This window comes from Delphinapterus leucas, chromosome 6, assembly GCF_059928025.1.
Source record: "Delphinapterus leucas isolate spDelLeu-1000000601 "Yukka" chromosome 6, BTC_Dleu_Yukka2, whole genome shotgun sequence".
NCBI classification, from domain to species: Eukaryota; Metazoa; Chordata; class Mammalia; order Artiodactyla; family Monodontidae; genus Delphinapterus; species Delphinapterus leucas.
The window spans coordinates 55964472-55982267 of record NC_143134.1 but is presented as its reverse complement, the minus strand read 5'-3'; the positions used below and the strand labels follow the sequence as shown (position 1 = coordinate 55982267).

Genomic DNA, 17796 nt, shown 5'->3' with positions numbered 1-17796 from the left:
GTCCACAGAAAACATCCAAAACCTAAGCTGAAATCTCTGTTCCTTTAGGTCATAAATCAGTGCTACAGTCAAGTCTGTGGAGACTGCAGGGCAAATGGCTTTGAGTTTGTATAAGTTGGTGAGGTGTGAGGACACCATCGGTGGGTTGGGGACTCGACTGTGTACATGTGCTGGAAAACCACCTGTGAGGAAGACTTGGATGACTCTGTACAAAAATTCTTGGGCCTGAACATCCAAACTGGAGATCATCTGGAGGCTAACAAAGCTACAAAGGGGAAGGCTACATACATAATCTCAGGGAAACAATTTTTCGACCTTGGTTACTGAGTAAAGACATGAGGAAATAGCTCACTTACTGAAAGGCAAAACTAAAACAGTAAGAATAAACAGTAATCTTCTTATGCTAGAATTGGTAACAAATTGGATCATGTCAAAGAAACTAAAAATTTATACTTGGTGCGGGTTAGTGGAATCAGGACAGACTCAAGGTTTCAGTGCCAACATGTTGTCTCCATCAGAGAAAATTCAGTTGGTGCATTCTTAAGTACTTCTGGTTTATTCTTATCCAGATGGATTTGCATCTGATTTGCCTCTTTCCTACGCACTGTGCTTTAGAACAGGGGTCCCCAACCTCTGGGATCTAATGCCTGATGATCTGAGGTGGAGCTGATGTAATAATAATAGAAATAAAGTGCACAATAAATATAACGTGCTTGAATTATCCCGAAACCATCACCCCACCCCTGATCTGTGGAAGAATTGCCTTCCACGAAACCGGTCCCTGGTGCCAAAAACGTTGGGGACCACTGCTTTAGAACATCCCTCCCTCTTTCTTACTGTGAACCTATCAGATGACCTAACAGGGAACTACACATCACTTTCCAGGCAACCATCAACACACAGAAACTCTGAGAATCACTTGAGCACAGTAGGCCGTGCTACTTGTGCAATGCCCCATCCTTGGTACGCCACCAACCCCAGCCCAGGAATACTGGCCACACGGGCAAATCAGCCAAATGCAGGGACTGAGAGTGGATTTGTGGGCTAAATTATAAGTCACTGGAAGTAAAGGCACAACTTTAAGTTCTTTGTCTCAGGATCCTAATTAGCTCTACAGTGTTTCCTACAATTCTCTGGTAAGAATCGCCTAGAGAACTTGTTAAACCTAACTCTAACCCCCAGAGTCTGGATCAGGAAGGTGAGGATAGAGATGGACTCCAGAAATCTGTATCCCTAATAAGTCCCTGACTAGCATCAGGGACCCCTGGGAAACAGAATCCTGATAGCTGAAGGTACCAGAAGATTGTTGCTAGGTCCCCAAAACTGGCTGCACGTTAGGAACTTTAACGATCGGGATTTGTGGCCCCTGTTCTAGGCTGCCTGAATCAAAATCTCTAGAAGTGGGAACCAGGACTTCAATTTTTACACTCCTACCCTGGCTTCACATTAGAATAATCTAGGGACCACTTGAAATTACCGATACCCAAGGCTTTGTGCAAAAACATTGAATCAGAGCCTCTGGAAAGGGAATAGCTTGTAAAAGCTCCCTGGGTGATGCTGGTAAAACCAGACCACAGCTCAGCCTGTGGGAACCACAGAGGTAGATGGTGTAGGATGATGCTGACGTCATCGGATTTTCATCTTTATTCGACAAACCAGAGCAACAAGGAGCAACTACACACCGACCTGGTGGCAGACGCTGCGAGGCTGGTTCCTTTGTCCTGTCAGTGCCCCAGACTGCTCTCTGTGCATTGCTTTAAGTTGAACTACTTATTCAGGGCTTGTGAAAACTCAGAGCAGATTAAGGAGTTTGCCATCAGCAATGGGAATAAGAAGGCTGGGAGCCCAGAAAGGCTGTTCAGTCTGTTGTTCCAGTTAGGGATTTCCATATTGCTTCCAACAAGTCCTAACCACCTGATGGTTCGCTCAGGAGTAAAGAGTCTCTATCCCAGCAAAGTGGAAAGGAAACTCTGTGGCCACCGCAGCTACATTTTCACAAGCTCCTCAGAAGAGTGCTTGGCACACGGTAGGTACTCAATAAATACCTGTTGAATGACTGAATTTCCATCACCACAGCTAAAACCTTAAATAACCTTTCAATATGGTTCACTGTAGATTTTTCTCCCATTTCTGAAAAAAAATTCACTACTACAGTCATCATCACAAAGTATGATATCATGAACAGCTGGAACGAGCAGCAAAATTTCTTTAATTTTTAATGTGGGGTGGACAAATTCTACTTAGATATCTAAGTAGAAGTTTATCTGCTTAAACTTCCAGAAGGATGGGGATTTCAACACTGGCATCTCCCCACTGTGGTGGGCGCAGTAATAGCCCCCCAAAGATCCTAATTCCTAAAACCTGTGAATATATTACTTTAAATGGTAAATGAGGCAGGTACGATTATGATTAGTAAAGAAACTTGTGACGGAGAATTTATGCTGGATTCTCTGGGTGGTCCAAAGGTAATTACAAGAGTTCATAAAAGATGGAAGACGGAGGCAGAAGGTGGAAGTCAGGGAAATATTTTTAAAAGCTATACTGTTGACGCTGAAGATGGAAAAAGGGACCCGGAGCCAAGGAATGCAGGCAGCCTCTAGAAGCTGGAAAAGGCAAGGACATTGATTCTCCCCTGGAGCCTCTGGAAGGAATGCAGCCCTGCGGACACTCTGATTTTAGCCTAGTGAAAACACATTTCAGACTTCTGACCTTCAGAACTGTAAGATAATAAGTTTGTGTTGTTTTAAGCCGCTAAATCTGTGGTAATATGTTATAGCAGCAATGGAACATTAACACATCACATAATGTTTAAGGGAAAAAAGAATACAGGGAAAAATAGTGACTAAGGTGGCGTTTCTTTGCATTTCAACATAGCAAAGGGCTATGTTGGGGTCCTCTACAAAGTGATGTGGCTGACCACATCCCATCAAAACTGTGGTATGGCTTTTAAGAGTACAATGCTGAAATAAGAGTTACAGAGATGCTCACTATAAATCAAATCACAGGACTATATGATAACAGTGGCCATTTCTACCTGGTATACATGTCTGCTTTTAAAAACAAAAGGACTGATATCATTCTAAGGTGTATATGGTAACTGAGAAGAATGTCTCTCTAACCAAGGTCACAACCTGGGCTTACTCCAGGTGAAATGGCCAATATTATTGAGAGGATGGTCTCCCACCCAAACACCCTTCACCAAAATGGTAAGCCACAGTTGCCTAAAGATGGCAATGATGATAAAACCGTACAATAGCCCCCCTTCAGAAGATGTTATAAAGTCATGTTTGAAAGGGCACGCTGTCTCCCTGTCCTTCTAAGACCCGAGACTCATTCGTGGCATGGCTGTATAAGACTGGGAAGTTTGTAGCCATACAAGGGGACAAAGCAAGTGGGCTCCTAAAGGGGTTGAACCTCTGACCTCAGCTTCACAACATTATCTCTATAGCAACCAAGCTCATCAAGGGGAAATGTGTTCAATCCAGTTTTATGTGACCTAGCTCTGAGGCCAGAAAGAAACTTGAAAATTGTGACGTATTACCTCTGCCTCCTTTTCCTTTCCATAGGCTGAAAACAGCTACAAAGGCAGCAGTTATGTAGCTGATAATTATCCTGCAAGAACCTGTATGTGAGGATGGTCAATGGCCATGGCTGTTTGAGTAGTGGGCACATCACAACACGTGGACAACTAGGATAAAGATACTTGAGGATGAATTTGTTATTCCCATCTCACAGATGAGAAAACCAAGGGGCAAGAAAGGTTAGGGCTTTAGGGCTAGGAGTGGCAGTTCTGGGATTCAAAACCAAGCCTTTCTGACTCCAATGTCTGTGATTTTTGTCATCATAATACACTACCTTTAAAACAGAAGCAGAATAAGAGAAGTTTGGAGAAAGAGGCATCAGAGAATGACTATGTAGCAACCCCCTCGCAAGCCAAGAGGTTTATTTACAGCCATTCATTCATTCAACACTTTTGGAGTATTTGTTCTATCTATACTAGCAATTATACCCGTGCAACTTGGAACCACTAAAACATCAAAGGATACCAGGTAGCAGGACCTAGAGGCAGAGTAGAGAGCACCAAAATTCCAGAACATGGTCCAACAGTGAGAGAACCTGCCAACTGAGCAGCTCCAGCAATGAGTGGGGAGAGGTTGTCGACTCCCAGGAAGCAGCAGCAGCAGGCAGAGTGACTCAGCAGGTGGCAATGAAGAGGTAGTATCTTGAGCAAAGGCGTCAGATATCCTGTTTGGAAAAACACCACAACCTCAGCATGCAATAGGCTCTGAGAACAGGGCCAGGGACCCAATATGTTGTATGTTGCATATATTGCAGAAAGGACTGATCGTCTACTGGCCTATTCATCTATTCAAGTGATAGGCTAACACAGGGGAAGCGGTGGGGGGAGTGAGGGATGGCTTCAACCACCATGGCTCTTCAGCAACATTGGAAATGCCTTTTACACCCTGGATCCTAAGGGCCTGCCCCTACCGCCGTGGGGATGCTCTTCTGTTACCATAAAGAGCCCAACCACCCTTTATCATGTACATGCCTAAGTGACAAAAACAGAAATCTGAGGGTAAATCTTCAGTTCTGCCATGTCCCAAAGTGCGCTCCTTGGAAATAGGATGACCTACCACATACCCTGGTTTGTCAAAGACAGCCCCAGTTACTCACGTTGTCCTGGGATAATTACTAATAGTGTCCAATTTCCTTCTCAAAAATGTTCCAGTTTGAACCATGGTCACCTAACCCAGAAAACCGTTTCTGGGGATATTAACAGCTGTGCTGTCCTTCTGTGAACCTGTAGCATGCCAACTTATGTTGTAAACCTTGAAGAATGAAATATCGTATAAAAATTATGTTGATGAAGGAACTTCAAAGCAAAACATCTATTATTGTCTTGTGTTGTAGACTACTGTTTTGTTACATACAATTTGAGAAATACTGTGTTCAAGTAAACAAGTTTGGTGGTTGTTGGCAGAATATATGGCTTCCCAGAAATTTAACAGAGTAGCGTGTCATGAATTTCCAAGAGGGTCAAATCCTGGGCAGTTTTTCTAAACTTACTTAAACACAAAACCTTTTTTCATAAAATGTTAAAAGAGGTCAATGTTTTACAGAATACTCCCACATTTTCACTCAACAAATATGGGTGCCTAGTCTGTCCTGGAATTGCTCTAGGTCCTGGAGTCAGTAGTATAACAAGACAAAGCCCTTGTGCTCATCAGGCTTACATTCTAGTGGGGGAGAAAGGCAATAAACCTGTAAACAAATAAATATTATAATGTGGAAAACAATGATCTATCCCCCCAAGTGATGGATATTCAAAATAAAGACCGCAACAGTCACCAATTCTGAGGAATATTCATGAAGCAATCTGTCTTCAGATATGAGTTGGCAATGATCCATGTCTGTCAAAAGCCATGAATCGATGGGCACCTTGTTTTCTGAGAAGTTTCCCTTAACAAGTCTCCCCTTTGAACTGAGTGTACTTCATTTGTCATTAATATATATGTGCCTCTGGGGGAGTCCATCTGCCTTTGGCTTTTGTTTGTGGACTGGATTCATAATATGTGCCTTTAATACTCTTTCCTGTCCTATCTAGACTGAGGTGCTATTTAAAATAGCATCACTTTCTTTCCAAAGACATGTGTATAGTTGCCTAGCACCCAGGGAATAAATTAGAACAAACGGAGAGTTATCACATTCTATGCCATACTTCCCACCTCCTAGGGGTGGGACGAGGAACAAGGAGGTGCTTAAAAAAAAAAAAAAAACATGCACACACACACACACACACACACAAAAACCTCCTACCCTTTGATTCTGGGCAGAACAGAGACTCATATTGAAATGAATAAGCCAAGTTAAAACTTTCCCTCCTGGAACAAAGCAAAAGGAAAGCCTCTTTATGTTGCAGGGGCTATAGATGCCACGGGCTGAGCCTGTCCCAAAGCTTCCCTCCACTGCTCAAAAACTAAGCCATCTTGCTGCATTTAGCACTTCTCACCAGACCACCCACCCAGACGCGGATACACAAACCACATGTGTGAGGAATGCTGTTCGGCTAGGAAATCAGTATCAGTATTTCAACCTTATTACTTGCACAGACGGCCCTTTTAGTGCGACTCATTTGTTTTATCTTTTCAATAGCTTTGATTATTTTCTTTTAATGGCCTGGATTTATCCTTTTCTACCCTTTTGAAACTTCAGAGCCCTGCAGTGGAGGCCCGCATGTGCTGGAAGACATGATTACAAGGGAAAAGGAGCAAATTGCTTTGCCTTTACTCACCACCATCTCCCCAGTCCCTGTGGCCACCTATTCCGTGCTGACGGCCCAGCGCCCTGCGTTATCATCAACGTGGACTCAAGGAGCCTTCCCATTCAGGTGGTAGATTATTTTTGCTGTTATTTGACAGCTATAGGGCCCAGTTATAATTACTGGAGTGTTTTTCCGTTTGTGCCACGTACGTCTCTCCCTACCGCGTGGGAACCACATTGGTCACCCTTCTCTAATTAAGGGGAAATTAAGACCAAGAGGCCAAGCTGACAGCCCAGGGCAAGTTAACAACCTCTGGAAAAGACTGGAAATGGCCCTAAAGGGAAGGGGCCACATAAACAGGAAGGTGTGGATACTATTAGCAGGCAGAGAAAGCAGAAGCCTTGAAGTGTGCTCAGGCTTCTCTATTTGGGTGGTATTCCAGGCAAGGAGACCCATAAAATACCCGTAGCTACTCCACTAGTCAGCTCATTAGTTTTGGACACTATATCCCCAAATTCCCAAGCAGAGAGGTCTTGGCGTCAGGCCTCAGTTGAGCTGCCATCTCTCTCCAGGACCCCTTGCGTATCCAAGTGGGACCATAATTCTGAGAGACGGTGAAACAAATGTACTGGGGGGAACTGGGGCTCAGTGCTCTTCCCGTGTGAGAGCACTTGGAGTTGACAACCTGAGTTGTCTTCAGCAGGCCCAGGATGCCCACCCTGACTTTCTCCATGCTGCAGAAAATTCCAGGCCATTATTTTAAAATAAACAAATGAATATCTATGCTGAAACAAGGGAAGAGATTAGTCCAATTCAAGCCTGGTCATTCAAAAGCTTAACTGTCAGCCAAGCCCATCTGGGACTGATGTTTCCACACCTAAAATCAGTTGCTAGTTGATAAGATACCAGGCAGTCCACTATCATCCCCTCATGGCTTGTTGCCTGAAGATAAGGTGAGTTTCTCAAATCTAATGTCTCTTTACTCTTAAAGAGCATTACATAGAGCGTTACATCCAATTCCTTGGTTCCTTGCCAAACTGAAAGTATTCTATTCTCTTTGTTGATGTAGTTTTTCTCCTTCCTGTCCAATCAAGGTAGCATTTCTTGTCATTAGAGTAAATGCAAGGCCTTTGTTTAGATTATGAACAAAACCTCTGGGAGAAATAGGGGGAAAAAGAAAAAAAAACACCATGCACAAGTAACCTGGTTTATTCCAAGAATGTACCCTACCATTTCTTGTCCAGTCTCTGCAGAGCTTAAAGAATGTACTGGTTTTAGGACACAGAAAGTGGTGCTAGACCCTAGGGACTCACAGATGAATGGGGCACGAACTGTGCTCTCAGCTGGTTCTGATCTCGCCATTCTTTCTTCCTTAAGACCAGCATCACTTCTTGAGAAAGGCTGGGGGCTCATCTTTCCTGTATGCAAAGGGAAACCAAACTTTGGTCGAATGACTCTTTACAACGTACAGTCTTACTGAATTGTTAAGAAAACGGAGCCACAACAGATTCGATATGAATTTAAGTGAAACACCTATTTCTGTCCATCTGTACTTACATTTCAACATGGGTTTTAGAGATGGGAAATACATCTGACGAATGCCTTGTAGTTCACATAATAGCATCTACACACACATACACAGTGTATCTTTCAACATAACTACACATACACACTCCATTAAAAAAAAAGATACTGACAGATTTATAAAACGTACTGGCCTTGCGCTGTTAATCTCAAGAATACAATTTACTTAATTTATTTTTGCACTGCATGGTAGCTCTGGCCACCGTTAAGGATCTGTCAGCATTTCCATCATAACTCTATTTTCAGAATACTGGAGTACAAGCGCCAAAATACATATTTACAGTTTACAGACAGACGTGGCTTTGTCTTCCTTTGACTTCTTCAATGCATCTTTACAAGGGATATTTGGGGACGGCGGTGCCTACGTGATAAAAAGGCATCATATAAAACAAAAGAGGTCAAAAGATGTAGACTTCCAGCCCGACTAGACTAAATCATGGGAATCGACTCCTCAGCATTCATGTCAGCTGTAGTAGTCATTATACTCATAGCTTTAGAGCAACAGTCCAAAGCAAGACGATAAGATGTGTGTACATATGGAGTACAAAGCATTAGTACACAAAAATGCTAAGGGTGGAAAGTAACGAGCATGCAGCAAACTAGTCCAGAGCTGGTCACCTCCACAGTGAGAAAAATGAACACACACCACCCAACACCAGCACTGACCACTTCCAACACTGAACATCCAACTCTGTCACCTGGGGAGAGTTAAAACATTTACGAATAAAGTCTCTCTTAAACAATATGTCAACTTGTTAACATGTGCGGGGCTTGAAACAGTACGTGGGATGTTACGCACGCCTAAACTGTCTATTTTAAAGAGTAGCTAGGTCTGTAAAAGTTATCAGGAGAAACATTTTTGGTGGAAGAAAGTTTTTAGTGCAAGAGAACCAAATTTATTGGCTCTTTCCACAAAATGTGGGTAATTATTCAGATTAGAGAGATTTGCTTCGCAATTTTAAAATGTTTAGGACACTCTCCTAGGACTTTTTTCCTCTACAGTTTTTGTTTCCTAATCTTAAGTTTTTATGTTCTCCCCAACTTTGACACAATATGCAAGCATATATAGACATCTCTATTTGTCTGCATAGAGAGAGAGAGGTGGATTATGGTGAAGAAACAAAATAGCTGCAAGCATTTTTGTTGCTAACACGTCTGCTATATGCTAAGATAGAAGCACCCCCTCTCATACATATCCTGCTGCGAAACCAGGGGCAAAAGGTAATTGATAAGGGGGGAAAAAAGTTCTGTACATGTTTCCTTCCCCTCAAATTACTGGGGGAAAATTTAAAGAAAGTTTATCATACTCTGGCTGGCTTAAACCATAGTCACACTCACCCAATTAATTTTATTTAGACCAAAAAATTAAACCCTGCCATTTTCCCTTTGTGCTTAAAAAAACCAAAGCCACCGTTAGAATCCACGCATGCCAAAAATCTTTTAACAGGTTTTAAAGGTGAGTGTATATAAACGTGGCAGAACTGAGTGGGTTACTTTAAGTATAACTATTTGAATTTAATGGAAAGGGGATTTATTATTTCTGCATTTAAAAATTAGACGAGAGCAAGAGTTCAACTTCTAAAAACTCAACAGCATGACTCTTATTCTATTGGAATTTCATGGAAAATTCATTTTGCTGTCTCTATGAATAACAGAAGGGCAAGTTTCCTGAATTTTATTAATTTACAGGTGATATTCTGAAGACATTTACTTTATTACCTAAATTTTAGGTTTAAAGTTTATCACTGTAATAGCTTCCCTTCTTGCTATCCTTTTTGTCTGGTTACTTATGTTAACCAGTTTCTTGGTTAGTAACCTAGGGAACAAAAAAATCTTTACATTGCCAAATCATGGTTTTGGCCACACAATTTAGATACAAAAATAAAAATGGCCCAAACTACATATATACATTTCTAGTTAAGCTATATAGATATTTTAGTTAAACCACATACATTTCTGGCTTAATTAGAATATGTGGATTAGCATTTAGAAATTTTTAAAGATTTTTAAATGTTGCAAAAAATTCCATATAAGCATTGCCCACCCCTTTCACCTGTAAAGTTAAAAAAAGAAACAAAACACAACTAAAACCACTCAATTCATCAGTCACCTAATGTCCAAAATGACTCAGAAAGTTTCTCTGTAATTAAACATTGAGAAGTGGACTACAAAACAAATGCTTCAAGGTCGGTCATGCCAATCATCAAGAGTCATAACATTATTGAAAAAGTACACTTGTCCTCAATGGGATGCTTCTGAAAAGTAATTTACAAGGAGCATGGCTGTATTATAATTTTTTTAAAGGAAAAGATAGTGTCTCTGGATAGAAAGAAACAATGTAAAAAAAAAAAAATCCCCTTGTTGAAATGCAGAAATAACTCCATTATCAATCTGCATTTACATTCCTGCCCAAAAGAATGGGTCTGGAAAGACCATTTTCTGTACAGACACTAGTTAATCTCTGTATGAAAAGACAGCATCTGGCATGGGAATAAACAAGGGAGATACTGGTCCATGAGCACACATAGAGACTTTCTTAAGGCTGATCCAGTGAACGAACCTTTGGATCCAGAAGTATTTCTTCGTTTCTTTTCTTTTCGGTTGAATTCCTAGCAAAAACTTGGAAGATGAACTGTTCTCATTTTGCATTCTCCACTTATGGAGAGAATGGAATAATGACACCAAAAGTACTTTGGTTTGGTTTTTTTTTTTCTTTTAAAAATAATTTGCTTTCTTTTGCATGCCACAGGACAGATTTCTAGTTTCAAAACAGGGTACATCAAGAACAAAAATATCCCCCCCTCCCCAACCATCTTTATATTCACCAATACAAGAAATCCTTCTGGAAACATAAGCAAGTGACTAAACAGGTATCGAACCGCTGAATCTACAAGTTAATACATAATCTGTTATGGCAGAATAACCAAGAATTTTCCCCCAAAGAAAGATTTTAATTTTTCAAATATAAAAGAGTCTAAGAGGATCATATGTGAACAAACAAAAATCTCTTCTTCCAGGTTTTATGGTAAAGATGGGTAACACACTGGCAGCCGAAGAAAGCTGAAACTCTTACTAATAAATAGAACCAAATTAAGAATTTCTACAACATTTCTTTAGAAAACAGAACCAGAATTCCTCTTTTAAAAATTATGATCCTGTGGAATGCATTCACTTCCATATTTACCTAATACCGTAACAGTAAAACAGACACAAGGATGTTGATGACATCTCAACAATGCTGGATGCAGGACGTTTACAGGTACACGTTTGTTTAAAAGTCCTACAGGTTTATTGACTAAGGCTAGACAGCAATTCGTATGATCCTATTTGGTGCATTTTCTAACCATGGTCCAAGATCATTATATGGGTACAGCCAAGGACTGGGCCCCAACTTTCAGGAAAAAGACCACAAAGAAGAAAATCAGGGTGGCTATTTGGTCCCCCCAGTTGATCATTTGTGTCCTGGGACTGGAAAAACAAGGTGGAAAATACAGACTGCAACGAGTTAAGGGACTTGGAAAAAGTTGGTGGAGAGTGGCACGGTATACGAGTAAGGTCACTGGGCTTGGGATGGCAAGGGCGCTGCATTGAAAGAGCATCCACGGGACCGAGTACTTAGAATGTCTTGTGGTGTCATTCCCTCAACGACTCTAGAATATCTGTATGCGATAATAAATAGATCAGTTATGTAATAAGGCAGTGTGTTGAATATGCATTCGTCCTGTGGAATGAACCACCACAGAGAGAGATACATGATACCATACACATTCTTTAAGTTTTCTCGTGTTGTATTTGATCTGTTTGTTTTCAAGGCTATCCAGGCTAACTCTTCCCGGGGATTTTCTTGGAGAGAAGAGTGGTCCGCTGAGGCTGGTTTGCTTAACCTCTCCTTTATCAAGAGATGATGACTGGCTTTAAAGAAAAATAAAGCTGAAGGTTGTTTGCTTTTTATTTTTTCCCTTTTGGTTGCATCATTCTGAGTGTTTCCATATAAACAAACAAGAAAAAAAATCACAACCAAAAAAAAAACAAAAAAAAAACCAGAGTTTTTGATGCATCCAGTTGTTGTAGCCTCAGGATGTTCCAGATGTTTCCAGGTAACTCTGTAGTTTACGGACTGTGGTTTTGTCCAGCGAGCAAAGGTCAAAATCAAATGTTGTGTTTGTGATATGAAAGTGTCCAGTTTCTTCTATAAGGTTCACAATCTAGAGGAGTAAATAAGATAAAGTTTAGGCAATAAGCAATAGACATCAAAAGGCAAAAAGAGAGAGAGATGGAGGGAGTCAAATATGGAACCGAGTGATTAATAGTCTCATTTATAGCAGGAAGGTCCTATACTGGTAATGGCACCAAACTACTTCTTAGCCAATTTGGTAGGTCAAAGGAATATTAACCCTTTGAATTTCTCAATGAGAGCAGACTACCTGTTCTCATTCATAGTCTTTAAACTGATTCCTACTTCCAAGTCATCAACAGACCTTTTTACTATAGGGGTGGGAGTGAGAATGGGTAGCTAGTGGGAGATAGAATTTCAAGACCCCTTTTAAAAATTAGTTACTGACTCAACGGACAGTGGCTGTACTTAATAGATGAAAGGAAATTCCAGCCTAGAAATAACAGAACTCCTTATAGAAAAAGTACATACACGCAGACACATATATATATAATGATCATTTTTCTTTCTGATTACATTACTGTTGAAAGTTTAGAAAACTCAAGAACCCACAAAGAAAAAGAATAAAACCGTCTACATTTCCACCTCCTGAAGATCATGGGTAGTGACTAGAAAGGGGCTCAAGGAAGCCTTCTGGGGTGCTGGAACTGTTTTGTTGCTTGACTTGGGTGCTCGTTACAAAAGATGCATTCACTTTGTTAAAATTCATCTAGTTGTACATCTTGTTATGCTTTGACAAAAAATAAATAAAAACCTATATTCATTCCATTAGTCACGTTCAGTTGATGCATTTGAGTATCTGGGGTGATAAGTATCATCTGTAGAAAGAAAGGGTGCATTTGTCTCCCCGTTTGGGAATAGTTATACCTCATTTCTTGAATTGGCTCCAACTTCCAGAAATATGATAAACAAAAGTGGTTGACAGAGGCACTATTGGTCTTGCCTGGCTTTCGGGAGGATGCCTCTAAGGTTTCAACATTAACAGTGATGTCGGTTATGGGTTTGAAAGAATCTTTTATCATGTTACGTGTCTTTCTATTCCTATTTTACTAATAATTTTGACAGAAATAGATGCTATGCCTGGATAGTATGGGTTCTAGGTATGTTTGTTGTGAGTAAATTGGGATGGAGGGGGGTTGATTTTAGTAAGCTTTGTCGGGGAGAGAGGAAAATCCGCATCAAGATGAAAGAAAAAGTATTTGCACAGAGAAACCCACTGGCAAACCATTTCGCTTATTTTTAGCTGTCTGTTACTCCTTTTCTATCACATGTTTCTGTTCTCTTTAGTACAATCATCTTAAAAGGAATAATTTTAACTATTCAGCCTATTATTTATTCAATGAAGTTTTAGATTATCTAATTTCCGGTTGAAAAAGCAGAATGGAAACTTTTGACCTTTTCTTCTTACAGTTAGTTTTCTTTAAAAAAAACAGTAAATTTGTGAACTATCCCCTATGGGTCAGTGGCTCTCAATAGAAAATGTGCTCCCTATTCCTGACATATTTGCCGCAGAAACATAAGACATAGTGAACCTCAATCCAATTAATTGCGCAACTCCAGACTGAGCTGTTATTGCCTTATTCAACCTCTGGAACTATTTTTTTACAGATATAACTATGGGTTTAATAACAAAATCAGTTACTCCCATTGCAAAATCATGACAGACACAGCGAACTGCCTACATAATATCCATTTATCCCTTCTTCTTTACTAGCAGAAGCTTGATTTTCTGGGAGTGGCAATATGCCCAGCTATATACTTGCCTCCGAGACCCACTTGCAGCACTGGGCAGACACTGCTATTTACAGTTTATTTGTCAGAAGTCACTGGCCTTTTAGGAAAATTTTCGAAAGGGTATGGACAATGGGCATGAGGCTTTTGCCCTCTGCTCCTCCTTCCTGTCTGGAATGAAGATGCCATCCTGGAAGTGCAGCAGTTGTCGTCCCCTCAAGTGGATGAATGCAAGATGTGAAAGATAGCAGAGCAGGAAGGCGAGGAGTCTATGTCCTCAGTAGCATCTTTTCCATCACACTGACCATGAATCACTTACTTCCAGGCTTATTATTATATGGGGTGGCGGGGAAGCGGGGGATGCAGGGCGGAGAGGGAGCCTTACTTGCTTCAGCCACTGGACTCCGCGTTCTATCACACGCATCAAGAGAATATCAGAAGGGGTGTTCCCAGTAATGGTTAAAGTGTGACATTCACATAAGAATTTATCAAGCTATATCTTATTATTAACACTAAAAGATCTAAAATGAACCCTCATTTGCTTTATTAGTAAATAGTTAAAACAGAGCTTTAGATAAGTCAGCCACACACATCTATATACATAGAGAAACACGCATACACAGCTCTGTCCACAAACAGAAGACTTTCAAGGCAATCAAATGCTTACTATAATACATATTTAACATCGATTGAATTAAAAGTACTTTCCAGAGTAAATTATCTTTTTTGCTACATTGTGGAGAAACACTATAGACGGAGTGAAAATGTGTAAACTTCAGTATAGAAACAAACAGCCTCTTCAGAGAGCTCTTTCGGGATGAAAACAAATAGCCTTTCAATTTATACAATGGAAGCAAATGACAATTATTCCAGAGTGTGAATCCTCTCCTCAACTAGCTGGTCAGTAGGTAAATGACCAAGCACTCAGAACAGAGAATCCTGAACTTGGCATATCAAATTCTGACTCTGCTCACTATTTGAATGGCATTGGGCAGAACACAATAACCCCTGGGCCTCAGTCTCCTCATCTGTAAAATGGGGACAATGCCACCTGTTCTACCTATCATACAATGTTGTTCAGAGGATCAAATAATATACGGAACATGAAGCTTCTTTATAAACTGCAAATTGCTACACAGATGAGGGCAACATGATTATGATTACCATGTAAACATAAACTTATCCTTAATTATCTGGGAGGTAACTATATAGCACATGAATTTTCAGACCCAGTGCTTTTTCCTCTGCCCCTCATTGACTGTTAGCCATTTCATTAGCACTAAAACAAATGAAGCAGGGAAAATGCCAGAAGCTAAAGCTCAGAAAAGACCTCCTTGAAATTAAAAAAAAATTATAATAAAAGGAGGGAGGGAAGAAAGCAGGGAGAACAGCAGTCGAAGTAAAGCGGTTGAAATGACAAACTAAAACCACAATGTGGGGATAAAGAAGTACAGCCCTCCATTTTCCCTTGAAAATGACAGGTAACTCACCCCTTTAAAAAAATAAATTTCTGTGACTCAATATAGTTGCTCACTAATTACTTAGCAATAGGCAGAAGACAGAGTAATAAAAAATACCTTCTAGAAAAGGCCACTTGGTTTTAAAGCAAATAAACACATTTGCTCACTAGGATATTCGGCCCCGTCATCTCACGTGCACTGTACTACCTTGTAGGTTCTGGGGATTCAATCACAGCCCTCGCGTCTCCTCCACAACCAACACGCAAAGAAATGAAGGGGATCTTATCAATCTCACTAAATGAGCCCTGCATTTTTATGGGAGCTTATAAGAATGCATGAAGGCGGAGGCAGAGACAGCCTTAAAGTAGTAGCGGTGGCAACAGATGGGGCGTTCAGGACTATTTCCAATGGGAACAGCATTAATGATTTGAATTATTAGAGCATGAACCTACACCCTCAATTAAGTAAAGACTTCATAAAGAAAAATAAATGTGGGTGCCTTTCCATGAATCCTGAAAGAGTCAGGACATCAGAAACACCGCGTTAACGTGCTTCACTGCAATGACACAGCCACAAAGCCTAAAAGCACCACCCTGCTGGTCCCTGAAGGACGCCACGCTGCCTGTCTATAGGAATCCCCGCTCTGCTGATGCACCGTGGCTCTACCTTGGTGTCATTACCCTGCATCGTACTGCAATGATGAATCCAACTCCAAAATAATAGCAATAATAAAGGACAGACTGAGTGCAGATAAGGAAAGCAGGCAAGGGCACATGGTATATTATAGGTAGTGGAAAAGGAGGCGTATGTATACTGCTTAACTCATTCTTCAGATGATGGTTGTTGTGAAAACATCTGTGATGGATTATTTCCTGCCACGTCGGCTTTGGAGGGGGTACCACGCAGGCCTTTTTTTTTTTTTTTTAAACAGGGTAAGCTCCACTTGTTAAGTCTGTAGCTCCTTCCCCCAATCCTGGTTATAAAAGTCATAAAAGTTATTAAAAGGCAGATGCATTGTAGTCTGATTATGCTTTTTTATATTTTTTATGTTAAAAAAACAAAACAAAACAGTATTCTTTCCACCCGAAGCAGCCTCTTTGCTGAGTGGGAAGTAATGGACAAGCTTTGCTTTAACTGCTTCTGTCTGGTGGGGAGTCAGGTGTGGGGTAAGTTAGGACTTCCTGGAGAATGGCCCCAGCTATGGATGGGGAAGCCCTGTCTACCGTGTGACAACGTGTGCCCTACCCTGGGTTAAGAGGCATCCTGGAGAAAACACTTCTCAGGGAGAGTTTTCCATGTTGTTAGAACACTCTGATATACCATTTATTCCCCAACTCCCTGAAGAAAATTCTAAATGTATAATAGCTGTTACCTAAATTGCCGAACCATCCTCTAAGGAAGCCCTGGTTTTCCTCAGAGGTCTTTTGTTTTTCTCCTAAGGAGGATGCAAATCCAGACTCAGAGCTGGAACTCCAAGGGAGTTTAGAAGTGTTTAGAAGTGTTCAATCTCCCATTCCAAATGAATGTGGAACATGTGGTTTAAAGAAGAATCAAATTATTAGTCAGTCCGAGGTACAAACATCTCTGGTTTTGACTGTGTCTACTGTACTATACTTTTACCTTATGGAGAAGGGCCTTAAGAACACAGCCTCTCTTGATCCAGCGCTTTCTGTTCCTTAATCTAGATGCTGGGTGCCAGCACTGCATGTCCCCAGAATAAAACAAAGATATTAACCACCTTTTGTGAGCCAAAGAAAAGTGTCAGGCCAGATTTTTTGACAGGATGTATTTAATAGGAAAAGACCTGGGATGGGATCCTGAGCTCACCAGAAATCCTGTCTCAGGTGCTGGGGTCTGTGTGGCTAATACACAGACTCTGTGGAATGCAGTCCACAAGATGAGCAGTGCTCAAGGTGGAGAATAACATTAGTCCTCGATAGTTCTATGTTTTACAATAGGAATTAATTAAGCAGTAAACCGTGACAGGACATGCATCATGGTATCATAATCACAAGCCTCAGCTGCATTACAAGGCAAAAGGCCGAAGACTGAGAGCTTTCAACTGGCCTGGGAATGCAATTAGGGTGAAACGCTGTGGGCCCTGGAGTGCCTTTATGCCAGGTTAAAAATTCATAGATATCACTCTCTCCCTCTAGAACACTAAAATAATCCACTTGGATGGAATTCTCCAGTAAGCCACCTTCCCTCACAAGTCTTTCAAAGGTCAAAATAAAGGACAGTGTGAAATTAGGAATGCCAATGACACCCCAAGGTAAGACCCTGCTCAAAAGCCTAGTATCCTCAACTCACTGGTTGGCTTTCCTGGTGAAGGGGTCCCAACCCTGACCAAACATCTGTCTCGCTCTCCTACGAGACGCACTATTTGGGCCCAACTTGTGCTGTAATAGCTTTATTAGACAACTGCTCCACAGTGGTTCAGAGCTGGTGTTCGGGAAAGGATGGGAAAGTCAGCTAATAGATTTACCATCACCATTCAGGCAGTTAGCCCCAAATAATTGGTAAGTGGCAGGCTGAACAATTTTCAGTTACACAGAAGAAAGCTGAAGAAAAATGCTATGGAA

At 41.0% G+C, this 17796-nt stretch overlaps 1 protein-coding gene across 2 annotated transcripts in view; it reads right to left on the bottom strand.

Annotated features, from left to right (window-relative positions):
• Positions 1 to 11115: 11115 nt before the first annotated feature.
• MLLT3 (MLLT3 super elongation complex subunit) overlaps positions 11116 to 17796 on the bottom strand; it is a 257641-nt gene continuing 250960 nt past the window's right edge. For both annotated transcript variants that reach the window (XM_030763806.2, XM_089913180.1), the window contains one exon: positions 11116 to 12054. In XM_030763806.2, the coding sequence (XP_030619666.2) occupies positions 11923 to 12054 (132 nt within the window). In that variant the 3' untranslated portion in view covers positions 11116 to 11922. The remainder of the gene's footprint in view (positions 12055 to 17796) is intronic.